The sequence below is a fragment of the Syngnathus scovelli genome, chromosome 1 (assembly GCF_024217435.2).
Source record: "Syngnathus scovelli strain Florida chromosome 1, RoL_Ssco_1.2, whole genome shotgun sequence".
NCBI classification, from domain to species: Eukaryota; Metazoa; Chordata; class Actinopteri; order Syngnathiformes; family Syngnathidae; genus Syngnathus; species Syngnathus scovelli.
The window spans coordinates 24,481,238-24,494,359 of record NC_090847.1 but is presented as its reverse complement, the minus strand read 5'-3'; the positions used below and the strand labels follow the sequence as shown (position 1 = coordinate 24,494,359).

At 50.4% G+C, this 13,122-nt stretch overlaps 1 protein-coding gene and 2 long non-coding RNA genes across 9 annotated transcripts; 1 reads left to right on the top strand and 2 right to left on the bottom strand.

Moving 5' to 3' along the window:
* The first annotated feature begins 1,055 nt into the window (after positions 1–1,055).
* Positions 1,056–11,869, top strand: znf219 (zinc finger protein 219). Of its 7 annotated transcripts, none has more exons than XM_068652100.1 (6): positions 1,056–1,575; positions 1,658–1,758; positions 6,552–6,623; positions 6,703–8,719; positions 8,792–8,944; positions 9,428–11,869. In XM_068652100.1, exons 4-6 carry the CDS (start codon positions 6,706–6,708, stop codon positions 10,423–10,425), a joined length of 3,165 nt encoding a protein of 1,054 aa, XP_068508201.1. In that variant the 5' UTR covers positions 1,056–1,575; positions 1,658–1,758; positions 6,552–6,623; positions 6,703–6,705; the 3' UTR covers positions 10,426–11,869. The 7 variants fall into 7 exon arrangements, with proteins under 7 accessions (XP_068508201.1, XP_068508204.1, XP_068508199.1 ...); XM_068652103.1 differs by having other exon boundaries at positions 6,700–8,719; XM_068652098.1 differs by having other exon boundaries at positions 1,658–1,761.
* Positions 2,639–5,666, bottom strand: LOC125993408 (uncharacterized). Its single transcript, XR_007490202.2, has 2 exons — positions 3,199–5,666; positions 2,639–2,831 (listed from the first exon to the last, which is right to left on the bottom strand). It is a non-coding gene; the product is annotated as an uncharacterized lncRNA (long non-coding RNA).
* On the bottom strand, positions 6,319–13,040 carry LOC125993397 (uncharacterized). Its single transcript, XR_007490191.2, has 2 exons — positions 12,030–13,040; positions 6,319–11,929 (listed from the first exon to the last, which is right to left on the bottom strand). It is a non-coding gene; the product is annotated as an uncharacterized lncRNA (long non-coding RNA).
* Between the last annotated feature and the right edge of the window lie 82 nt (positions 13,041–13,122).

Below are 13,122 nucleotides of genomic sequence, written 5' to 3'. Positions count from 1 at the left end.
GCAACAGGAAGGGGCAGCACACGGGTGGGGGCACACGAGGTGGGAATGATGGGAAATGAGCGGCAGACGGGTCAGCTCAGTGGAGGGCTCACAAGAAGAAAGACGGCGACACAAAAAGTGGAATTAGAACTTTTTTTTTTTCCCCCTCCTCTCACTCTAACTGAAATGAGGAAGGCAGAGAGACAGAGCGGCGGGTGGGTTAGGTGGGAGGGGGCAATGGGGGGGGGGGGGTGTTGATGGTGGCAAACAAAGAGAACGTGAAGAGAATGAGTCGGGGGGAGACATCAAAGGGATTTTTCAGGCCTGGTTACCGGGACAACAGACATTTGCATGCCATTAGCTTTTTACATCATATTAGCAACACGCAAGGGTGGGGGAGGGCCCTGATACACTATACATCGCGCGCGCACACACACACACACACACACACACGAATCCCAGGCAGACAGAAGCACTGACACCTTTTGACTGACACCTTTTGACTAAAGCAAACGGACATTACGCATTGTATATAGCACCAATCCTAATAAATAAAAAAATACACTTAATGAGCATAGTCATGACAATCATGCAGACGAGGACAAGTTGTGACAAATTCCAACAAGTTGCCCATTCAAGTAAGACAATAAGAAGAACAAAACGCTGATTGCAAGGAGACATGCTTTGTCAAAGCATCGTGTGTGTGCGCGTGTTTTCCACTTGTAATCTTATCTCTCGTCTTCATCACGCTCGTGTCCGTCCGTCCATCCGTCCGTCCGTACTCCCTTTCATCCCCGCTCCCTCTTTGCCCGTGAGCGCCGCTTCAATGCCCTCACTATTGTGGCAGCATTGTGCCAGTAGGCGTCGCCGTGACAGCCGTTGTCACGGTAGCATTGTTGGGGGGGGGGGGGGGGGGGGGGTGCACGCGCGCGCGTGTGGTTGGTTGGAGTGTATTACAGTATCAATACACTGACACTGCGACAAAAAGGACAGCCGCCTTAGCCACATATCACTCCTCCTCCTCTTCCTCCTCACCCCTAAATCAATCTCTCTTCCCTTCCATTGATTTCCCTCACTCACACGCACACACTTTCTCACCCCACCTCCTCCCCACTCAAACATGTACTGCTACCTCACCCGTCTCCCTATCTTTCATTTCATACCCCCTCCCTCTTGTCTGCCATCTCGCCTGCCCCTCTCTCTCTCTTCTTTCTTTCTTTCTCTCTCCCTCCATCACCCACCCTCGCCCCCATCCCGCTCCCTCATGGCTGTTTTTCTTATTTGTGTGTGTGTCTCACGCTCTCTCTGCATATTAATTGGTGCATTTCTGCTGCGGCGGAGCAAACAATCAAAGCATCACAGGCGGCAGCAGCGGCGGCGGCAGCTCATGCCATTATTGTACACACACACACTCACACACGCACAATGGCAAATGTACACATGTGTGCTCCTGTAGACTGGCATGACTGCTGACACAAATGCGGCACACAATGGCTCATCCAGCAGATATGTCGAGTGTCAGCACAGACATTTGGAATCTCAGCAAATGTGTGGTGAGCATCAAACCCGAAGGCCGCCGCAGCTCGTCAACTCCAGGCAAGTACTCGGCACCTTCATCAGTCTGTCGAAGCTTCCTCTTGTCTTCTTCACACTTGTTTGTGTGTGTGTGTGTGTGTAGGGGCGGGGAAGGAGTTTGGACCCTCACTTGGACCATCGGAGGACAGTGCAGGCACGCAGCGCTTTTGGACTCTTTAGGAACGCAGGTGTCCACTTTCAAAGGTGGTAAGGAATCAAAGTCAAGCTTGTGTATTGGGAATGGGATCAGAATTTAAAAACAAAAAAAAACACACCAACAGAAAGAGACCAGTGTGCCTACTTTTCATGGCAAATATTTTTTTTGTAAACGAAAATGGAGTCAAAGTAGAAGAATCAACATGGTTAGTTTATTTTCAACACGTAATACGTTTCTGTCCTTAGACGAGAGGCGACGGGGCTAGCAGAAGCTAGCAAGGCTAACCACTGGCGTTTGAAAGCTTTCTATGTCAACGTGTTGTTGTCAAGCCGACCTGCTCCAGATTGGGGCTCATTTGCACCAATACCCAATTGGAATTTGTCAAAGTCCAAGCCCTGGAATTGACCCAAAATGGTTGCTTTAAGACAAAATGGCCACCTTCTAGGTGAATTTTGGAGCCTTGTCTGATAGTCATTGACGTGTCTGATCGGTCACCAAGATGCAAGCTTGCAAACAATGTGTGATATTGTAGGCCCCTTTCTAACATTGACGGTTCAAGAAGGCCCAAGCGTGCCAATGAACTCAAGAAGCAGCCAAAAAAAACCAAAAAAAAACGCTGCTGTTGTTTTGTCCAAAAACTTGAACAAAGCACCTAAAAAGATCAAAAGTTATCTTAGTCAAGGTATTTACAAATGCAAACATGTTTGATTGTTATTTCAGTGGCAGCACACTTGCCACTCGATGCCACTGACTACAGTAGCGTGATCTTGAGCTTGGAACAAGTAAAGGACATTTGACAGGCTTGCTGAAGAAAAGAAGAATAAGTGGGCCAATCCGTCTTTCAGACGGTGTTGCCTTTCCCACAGAAGCCAACGGAGTAGGACACAGTTTAGCTTTGCCGCCAAACAAAAGACAGAAAGACAAGTGTGACTTGGGAAAAAGGCTCATTTTGTTTCCACACCAGCCGATATTCCGGCTTGCCACTTTGACCTCAGTCTTGAATTGTCATCTTGAAAGAAGTTGTTGTGGCTACCCTCCATCCGTGTGACAACTGAAACGCTTTTTTCTTGTTCTTGTTCCTCCTGCGTGTCAGCTGCCATATTTGGGACGGCGCGATGAGCTGTTGTAAAATGGAGCCCGTGCTGAGATCATAATTAACATTTCCAACCTACACGGAGCCCTCCACCCCGAAGAATTGAGGGAAGGAGGGGGGAGAGAGAAAGAGAGAGAGAGAAAGGGAGGGAGGGAGGGGGAGCCGCCGTATGCTTGTACACAAGCCTGATTTCCATTTTTTTCCCCAAGTCGTAATGTATTTAATTCAAGCCGAACGTAATCATGACGTGTCGCGTCATTAATCTGCGAGCCAGCTCACGCGTAAGTACGAACGCTTTCCGTTGCTGCCGCCTGCCCGCCCGACAAATGTGCATGGATGTGCGTGTGAGCACGTATGTGCGCGCGTGCGTGTACATGTGTGCGCGCCGACTTACCTCGACGTGCACTTTGCTCCCGGAACGCGTTTTCTTGCAGCTTATTGTCAGCTCGTGGCTTTGTGCTCAAAAGCACTTTTCATGCGTGGAGCCTCGCGCGCGCACCTCTGCAAATGTGCGCGCGCGTGCGCGTGCGTCATGTTTGTGAGCGCGACACGCGTGACACACAAGTCACATATGGGACTTTCTCCCGTTCTTGTCTTCGCTAACTTTGAGCAAGTTGCGCGAGGGAATCGAAACCCAAGTCACCGGAGCTCAAATTACATGTGGCGCTTAAATTGCGAGCATTCACGCAGATTTGCGGCAATCAGTCTTTTGTTGCGGAGGCAGGGAGGGCGCGCGCAAACACGCACATGCATAATCCGATTGTTCCGGACGTTGCACGTAAGGAGAAAAATAAGAAGTGTGCTGACTGGTCCGCATGGAACTTGAATTCGTTTCGTTCGCTTGTGGAGATTTTTTTTACAAGTGATCCGCGATTCCTCCTCCTGCCTCCTCCTCCTAACCCGTTCCTTCTCCTCCTCCTTGTGCTGCCCTCGAACATTTGGGGAGCAAAATGGAGCCGGCGTCTCACATGACTTCAGTTCACTTCTCGGTTCGCTTTACTTTGCCACTTTGTAAACGATTTGTCTTCTTTCGTGAAAATGTTTTAACGTGTTTTAACGCAAATCAGGAGGAAGTTCCTCTGCAAAGTTCTAGTCACGTGACTTCTGTCCTCGTTCTCGACTCTTTGCTTTTATTAATTTTTGTTTCGGGATTTAGCAGAGAGTTCATGCTCAGGTGTGTGCGTATGCTCTTGTTGAAGATGACACGGACGTCTTTGTGCACGCTGTCCAGGTGGCTCCTTGAGTGTGTATGTGCGTCTGTGATTCCTGGCATGGCCTGTCGGTATTGTAACATTTGAAGTCCCCTCACTAAGCGGTGCCCTCGTAGATGTTCTACTACTTGAGTTCCAAAGCAACAAGTGGACGTCATGGTGGCCAATCAGAAGCCTGAAAAAATCTTTCAGAAAATAAGCAACAGCAGAAAATAGTGGCGTAGATGCAAGGGGAAAAAGTCTAATCTAAAACTTTCTTGCACCCTTCCTTAACATTTGTAGAAAAGGTCATGAGGTCACCGCGCTACTTTTGCGAAAGGACAGAACTGTTGAAAATAAATTTCTATTTGCCTTTCCGAAGTGACATCACCAGAAAGTGTTTAGCAAGTTTTGCTGGTGTCAGTCTCCTAGCGTGCTTGTTTTGACGCATTCCTTTCAATCAGCTTGTCACCAACTAAATGAAAAGTGTGCAAAGTGTATGGTCCGCTAGTTTTATTTATTTATTTATATATATATTTTTTTAAGGGAATAAGTTCACATTTGATTTCTTATGTCCTAATTTATTGGCTACTATGGTGTCGTCCAATGTGAAGCCCGTAAGTTCTTGTTTCGTCACATATCGTTCGCTTATACGCAAGTCGTCATCGGTCGACTCTTGCTCGGAGCAACCTTAAGAATTTTGACTTGGTTAGTGAGGAGTAACGTACACTGATGTCGTCTCAGCACCTTTCCGAAGCATTTTTAGAATTCCGCTACAGCGTACGGAAGCGCTGAGCCAGACGTGCGCTAACCTGCACTTGCGGATCAACTCTGGATATTTATACGATGACATCATATTGTATTGGCGCCCCCTGGAGGCGGACACAAGCTTTTAGTGGAGGTGGTCAAATTGTGTGACTGAGCGCAGCCATTTGCGGATTGAATGTTCTCATTAAAATCGGCGACCTTCGGACCATCGTCTTCATGACTGATAGGTTCCTCATAGGTCCAGTTGTTGCTCACTGTTTACCACTTGTGCAAAAGTGGAGGAGTGATTCGGATTTTTTGTAGAATCTCTTAAGGTGGCGCCCCAGTGCTGGCACAAAAGTGCTCACACTGTGATGGGCACTGATTGGACTGAAGTACGAATAAAAAGTCATTCCGTTTTCAAACGGACTAACGAAATTCCCATTTGAGAAATAAATCTCCCGAGCTGACGTTCTGAGGATGTGAGGCATTTCATTATTTTAGGTTCTGCCATTTTGCGCTGATCCGTTTCTGACGGTTCTGGGGGCTTTCCTTCCACCTCCACGGCCGCCGCTTGGCACCATGTTGGCCCGGCGGCACCGTAGTGACAGGATCCGTCATGGCAGAACAAAGCCCAGCCGGGGCTTATGAAAAAGCTGCAGATACATTTAGCTTACACTCATGCGTACGCACACACACGCAGGCGTGCACGTACGTGCACGCGCGCGCACACACAGCAGGTTTGGGTTGATGTTCTTTTTGTAAAAGCGCCGCGTGTTTTCTTTCTCTTGTGCCTTGGCTTCTTTGCACTTCGCCATGTTGGCAGCCTCCAGTCTACCAGCTGATATCAGCATTCTCTGGCATGGCGCCAACTCACAGCACTGCAGGATGAGAGTGGTGGTGGTGGTGGTGTGTGGGGGGGGCAAGGGGGGCCAGGGCAGGGGGGCAGAGAATGAAAGAAAATTAGTGAATAATGGACCGACTGACGAAGGGAGGGAGGGAGGGACCAAGAGAGAGACATGAGAGAGGAGAAGAGAGGGGGATGGGAGGAAACAGTCAGGGCGAGAAAAGACAGACAGGAGAGAAAGAACAATCACCATGGATTAACCTGTGAGCGGCGGGCGACATCACTGTGACTCATAGCCGAGCTGGAAAGTCATCCGGCTGCTCGCCATCCACACATACGTCACACGTCGCGACCTTGTGTGTCGTGGCACACCTCCATCTTGGCCATGACGGATCTGAGCAACCCAACAAATGAACGATCGAGTGTGCAGCTTTCATTTGCAACCGCCGCAGCCACTTTTCCCAAATATTGTGTGTGTGTGTGTGTGTGTGTGTCTGTGTGCATCTGCGAGTGTATATGTTCATGTGTGCACACAGGAAGGGCGTGTTGGGAAGTCCAAATACCGCCCTTCCTGTCCGGAGCTGGTGTCCGAACAGATAATCACACACATGCACGTACACACACAAGTACAGGCTAAAGTGTATGTGTGTGTGTAACAAGTGCACACCTGTTACACACACACACACACACACGTGCTCACACACACACTGAAGAAGAAAGATATGTCAGATTAGATTCAATAATTTTATTGCCACTGGGCATGATAAAAAAGAAAAATTCCATCGCTTGTAAGATAAGTGACAGAAGAACAAAGAAACACCTGCTCTTATCTGCACAAATGCTGTTTATGTACATTTTCATCATATAAGTGATGTGACATGAGCGTTATTGTGTTAACTTGACTGAGAAGCTTGCTTTTCAGCTTAGGAGTTTTAATACGCATTGTCTTCTGCTTTTTGGCAGGGGATTGAAGGAGGAGTTGCACCCCTGCCGGCCGAGACCCTGGAGAATGGCATAACGCCGCACACGTTCCAGGTAGGTTTCATCAGTGCCGCCGAGCACCGCAGTGGTCTTTTGGGTTGCTAATATGTGTGCTCGCATGTGGTCCAAGCAGAGGATGGATTCCCCGTCAGAGTTTTTGTTGCCCTGCTCCCCTGAGCCTCTGCCCCAAGCCAAAAGCCCGGAAGCATCCCCTCATGGTCTGGAGGCAGCACCGTGCACCCCTCTCTCCGCGTCGCCCCCGGCTGAGGAGGACCACGAGGACCAAGCAGATGAGCAACAGAACGGCGATGCTCTTCCGTCCCCCACCCCGGCCGTGGCTCTTTTCCCGGGAGCGAGACGTAGTCCGACTTTGGACTCTTCCCCGCCGGCCACGCCCTCGGCACCTCCTCTTGGCTTTGGAGCTCTGGAGTTCGCGCTCTCTTCTGGACCCAGCGGAAGCTGCAATGATGAGCTGGATTTGCAGCTCTTCCAGAAGGACGCGTTCACCAGGACAGCAACAGGACCGTCGCTGCGGTTCTCCTGTCACGTCTGCGGGAAGAGATTCCGATTCCAAAGTATTTTGTCCCTTCACGCCAGAGCCCACAGTCTGGACCGACACCGCCAGGCCTCATCGCATTATCGGAGCGCTCTCTCCTCAGCGCCTCTCAAACAGAACCTCATCGTCCAACAGAACAAAAAAGAGCGGATTCAGAAGCACGGAAGATTCTCGCTGAGCGGGAATCTTACACGCGCGCTCCCAGAGGAGGACGAAGAGGATGAGCTCAAAAGTACAGAATCCGTCCAGAACAGCGCGAGGTTGAGCCCTCCGCTAAACCAAGACCTCGCTCCTTGGACGGTGTCCGCTCCTGCCCCACCGACATTCCGTTGCCATGCCTGCAAAGGAAAATTTCGCACGGCTTCCGAATTGGCCCGCCACGTCCGCATTCTGCACAACCCGTACAAATGCACGCTTTGTCCTTTCTCTGCCAACCAGGAAGGCTCCCTGGCGTCCCATCTGCAGGAGTGCCACCCCTCACCAGAGGGGCCCGCTTTGCCACGCGCCTTTTCTAATTCCAACCTGGTCAGTGCAACCTCAGAAGCTCCCCAGAATTCGTTGCCTGCCAAAGTAGCAGGATCGTCCTCGTTGCCGGCATTCCGTTGTGATACTTGCGGACAGCGTTTCACTCAATCGTGGTTCCTTAAGGGACACATGCGAAAGCACAAGGACTCCTTGGACCACAAGTGCCAGGTGTGCGGGCGGGGCTTCAAGGAGCCCTGGTTCCTCAAAAACCACATGAAAGTGCACCTCAACAAGCTCGGTCTCAAAGCCAGTTTGGGAAGCAGCGACGCCGACCCACAGGCCAAAAGCTCTTTGGGTCACCTGTCCCTAAACGCCCTCTATTCCAGCCTTCTTCTGGCTCACCAGGGTTCTGGCAGAGCAGAGCAAGGGAGAGCGGAAAAGGAGACTGCGAGCAGGATGCGGACGATTTCCGGCAAGTCAGCAATCCTGGGCTACCTGGGCCTCCCCGGTGACAGCGGCGGGGCCAGTTGCACGGAGAGACTCCAAGCCGTGGCCCAGGTGGCTGAGAGGGGAAACAACAGTGGCGGCGTGAGCTCGGAAGGAGGGGAGATGGGAAGAGAGAGGACGGAACCCAGATGCACCACTGAAGGAGGCGAGCAAACCCCTTGGTGGGAGCTGGTGGCTCGAAGCCTCGCTGTGGCGCAGCAGCAGCAGCAGCAGCAGCAGCAGCAGCAGCAGCAGCAGCAGCAGCAGCAGCAGCAGCAGCAGAAGCGAGAGAAAGACAGGACTCACCATACTCGTCTAACCAGGACATTAGGAGGAGAGAGCGATCGGCTCAGAGCCTACGCTGACGCTTCGGATCCCAAAAGAGCTTCCGGAGGAGCCTTCGGCGCAGCGGAGGGTTCGTGGGAATGCCCCGACTGCGGAAAGCTCTTCCACAGCCTTCAGCAGGCGCTCGTTCACGCTCGTGTTCACGCTCACAAGACCCAGGAGGAAGGCGCTGCAGGTGACACGGACGCAACTTGCAGCTCCAGCCAAGCCAGAGGAAGCCAAGGTGACCTGAGGCCGGAATCCAAAGTGCAACATGCAGCCGTGGCTAGCTTTCCCTCTGTCATGCCTGGCTTCAAAGGTCAGCCTCTACTTTTTTTTTTGCTCACTGCATTCACCGCCTTCCTCACGTTTGCTCGTGCTGCTTTCATAGGAGAAAACGGGACCATGGCGGCGCTGTCCGTTGTGGCTTCGCTTCCCACTAGCAGGGAGCGCGTCCGCAGTCGAGGGATCAAGGATTGTCCCTACTGTGGTAAAGCCTTCCGCTCATCCCATCACCTCAAAGTGCACCTAAGAGTCCACACAGGTAGGAAGCTTCTGCTGTTGACTTTATCTTAATCAAAGCTACACTGTCAGCATGACTCAGCGGATCTGCTTGGGAAATTGTTTACGACAGGCATTGTCAACCGGTGGTCCGTAGCCCTCTAGTGGTCCTTGGCGGTATTGCAGGTGGTCTGCGAAATTGGAAATGGAAAATAATTGGAACATTGTTCAAAATGAAATGGATTTATTATTAAGACTTGATTTATTTTCCAGCTAATTTTTTCAATTGTTTATCCACCCAAATGATGTCAAATGTAGCTGAGATTCACAAAACAATGATTCTGAGCTCATTTACGTACTATCCATCAATGGTAACCACCAGCTGACGGGTCATATTTCAAGAATTCCAGTTGATCACACATCTGGAACTTTGATTTCAATCGATGATGTAACACTGCCCTCTGCCTTACCATTGTGTTACTACAATGCAATTTTCCGTGACCAAGGCTCATTTTGTTTTGTCAAGGTGAGAGACCTTACAAGTGCCCCCACTGCGACTACGCCGGCACCCAGTCCGGCTCGCTCAAATACCACCTTCAGCGACACCACAGGGAGCAACGCAACTCTTCAGGTTCCGCCACTTCCTCCGTGGGAAAAATTGTTGCCGCCATCAACGGTCTAACTTCCGTCAAGCGACGTCGAGCGCAAACTGATCCGAAAGCTCAGTCGGACGGTCCGTCCTCGGGGCCCGCCCAGCAATCTTGGCTTCTTGGACTACCACAGCAGCAGGAGCATCGTCCCAGTCAAGGAGCCCTCGACCCAGAGACCCAGTACCACTACCTATCAGGGGCAATGGGGGCCTTTTACCCTGGTGGAATGGAAGGAGCGTGGATCAGGGCGTCTCCTCCTCCAAAAGTCCTCAAGGTTTCCCGCCGTAAGCCCCTTACCACCAACCGGGTGGTGGTGGCCTCCGACAAACCAGCGTCGGCCGCCCAGAATCAGTCGGGCACCTTTGAACCTCTCGATCTGTCCCGCCGTCCCACGCCGGGCCTCGAAGGGCTGGAAGAAGAAGAAGGGGGAGCGGCTGGAGGAGAAGGGACCAAACTGAAGCAATGTTTGGACTGTCCATTTCGAACCTCCTCTGCTGAGCTCATGACCATGCACCTCCAGGTCAACCACACTAGTAAGTCCCGACGCAAAATCAGCTCTTTGTCCGCCTTTGACGACGAGTACGCGGTTCCGAAGGGCGCCGGATCCTGCCACAGACCCGACTCCCTCGGGATTTGGGGACACACCGACGAGTCCCAAGCGAGAGCCCAGGAAGGCTCCTCAATCCAGAACTGGACCCCCAATGGGCTCCCTCTGGACCATCGTGGTGAAAAAACGGAGTCCAACTGGCCTTTATGTGTCGGGCCGGCTCTCCAAAGCGAGTCGGGCGGTGATGATGATGAAGAGCAGGAGGACGAAGAGGAGGGCAGCAGCTGCCCGGAGGACCAACACGAAGGGAATGTCCTCGCCGATTAAAACAAAGGTGGACGTTAAAACAACCGCACATTTTCCAGATTTTTTTTTTTTTTTCCTTTCCCAAAACACATTTGTGAGCTCAAGAAAAGCATTCCAGTGAGAGTGGTCACATCCAGACTTCGGGGGAGGAATATTCTGGTCATCGACGCTTTCAGACTGGAGGTGGGTATGTCCGCGCTTCCGGTATTTTTTGTGAATTAAGAAAAGCTGAAAATAAGAATGTGCAAAGGCAATGATGAAAAGCAAAGATGTCCCAGTAGAAAGTGTAGCTTTTACCACAAGAGAGAAAAAAAAGCTTTTTAATGGTGTTTGTTTGGTGGGAAAAATGAACTTGGTGTTTGTGAACTGAATGTCCTTACGCAGCACTGTGCAACTTGTTCTTCTTTTAGTCGATCAAACGTTTTTTTTTTTTTTTTTTATTCGCGACGGATCAGCTCCCGGTCCGAGCTGTGTGTTTCCGCGGGATTGTACGGCCGATTTCCGACTGGACGCTCCTAATGAGCGTCATTTCCACCGTGCCTTCTGTTTCAAGCACTTCCTGGTCTGTTTTTGTACAACCGGCTTCGTTCTGTCTGTCCTTTGCGCCAAAGCGGAGACTCGAGTCGATGTGACTTGGACCGAACAGGAGTGGACTGACTTCTAACTTGACATGACCTTAATTAAAAGACGACTCACTTGAGAGTTAAATGACTCGGGACGTGATGATGAGTTCATTCGTCAATAATGTCATCATTCAACCGTACTTAACTTCTCTACTTTATGAAGAACAGTTACTGCGGGTAGTGTAAGACGGTCTTAGGAAGCACTGAGACCAGACCCTATCGCAAGCACGTAGGGTCAAGTCCAATGGCTGGATTGAATCTGGTCCAAATCTGTCCAACGAGACACTAAAACTAGACGGCGACCAATCATTTTCTTTCCCTGCCCATCCGTCCATTTGTGGTCCAGAAGCCTTTCTTGGACTTCCATGTGTGTGTTTGACATGTTTGAAACATGCTCTTGTGTTTGAAAAGAAAAGTCTTGTTGAATGTTGTTCAGATAGCTAGTTTAGAGGTGTCACTGGTACTGTGTATTTTTTTTTTTAAAGAGTGAGAGCACAAACCCGAGTAACCGCTCCTCCTGACTCAAAAGAGCCCGGCAATCCGATCATCGGCTTGGTGTAGAGAAGAGCTCGCTTTGAATGTATGGTGATGTGCCCGGCACTGAATTGGCAAAAAAATAAAATAATAATCAAGCCTCCCGCAATCCAATCTGCAATTGGTCATCTGGAATATTTGCACCTTATCTACCGCCCGTTAATCAACCGGTGTCACAAGGCAGCGCAGGGTTTGAGCTCTCGAGTAGTTGACTGCCATTGCAGCGAGGGCCGAGTCAGCTAACATATTCTAGTCGTGACTAATATCATCAACATCAACAAAAAATAAATAAACAAATAGATGACGTGCTTGAACGTGTTTTTCTTCACCACACTCAAGTTGTACAGCAGAACAGCCATTCGGGTATACTAAAAAAAAAAAAAAAGTTGTACATTAGATGTGTACTTGAGTGACATGTCGTTTGCTTGAGAAAAAACTCTTGTTAATCTCGCGCGTATTTGCATTTACTTTGAAAAGAGCCATTTCCAATATGGCGGATGCGCTGACGTTGCTTGGAATGGGCCACGCGTTTCAACAGGTGTCTGCAGCAGTAACAAAAAGAGAAAACGCAAGAGAAAATTCATTTTCATTTGACAAACAAATGAGGCAGATAAAAACAAAAACACGGAGCCGGTAATTAACGCAACTCCCTCCACCCAAAAACATTACACGCACAAAACCGTTTTATCTGCATATCTGTGTAAAGTCTAAATTTGGATGCTTCGATGTTGATCTGTTGCTGACGGAATTGCGCCCTCTAGTGCACTCGGCTGTCAGCTCACTGATGAACTTTGGAGCTTTTGAGGCAAAGAAGCAGCAACAGCAGCGGCACACGGACAATCAACCAAAAGCACGCAGCAGTTGATCGACAGCTCCGGACTCAACCTCCTTCTGACGCTCCATTAGTCTTCCTGTTGAAGGGGTGGGGGGCGAGCGAGGAGAGCGAGCGAGGAGAGCGAGCGAGGAGAGCGAGCGAGGAGAGCGAGCGAGGAGAGCGAGCGAGCGAGCGAGCATCCACCTCCTCCCCTCCCCCTCCTCCTCAGTTAGCTGCAGCCTCACTCGCTCTCGCAGCATCCGCCGGCTCCAGCAGCAGCAGCAGCAGCAGCAGCAGCAGCAGCAGCGGCAGCGGCAGTAGCAGCAGCAGTCGCAGTCTTCTGCTCTCTCCCTTTCTTCTCGTTCTTTTCTTTCTTCTTCCTCCCTGCTTCTCGTTGTTCTTTCTCTTCTTGCTGACTTTAGCGGCGGCAGAAACTCGCCTTCCTCATCGTCTTCTTCATCGTCCAGAAGCGCTGCAGTTTTGCACCATGAGCGAGGTAAGTGTAAGCCAATGCTTCATCTTCATCATGCACCACAAGCTCTTCCTCTTCCTCTCCCGAGTCTTCCTCGATCTCAAGGTGCGGCGTCAACTCTCCAGCTTTCTTCTTCTTCTTCTTCTTCTTGTGCTTTTGTCGCAGTGTTGTTGCACTGCGGAGGCCTGCTGCACAAAATGCAAACGCGCTCAAACTCAACCAGCTCATTTGCCAAACACGTTTACTTCCGTTTTATTTTCAAAAGTTTACCAACA

Coding starts and splice junctions, on each gene's coding strand:
- znf219 (XM_049760496.2), top strand. CDS start 3,047: ATGACGTGTCGCGTCATTAATCTGCGAGCCAGCTCACGC. Junction 3,086..6,551: donor ATCTGCGAGCCAGCTCACGC/GTAAGTACGAAC, acceptor GCTTTTTGGCAG/GGGATTGAAGGAGGAGTTGC. Junction 6,624..6,699: donor TAACGCCGCACACGTTCCAG/GTAGGTTTCATC, acceptor ATGTGGTCCAAG/CAGAGGATGGATTCCCCGTC.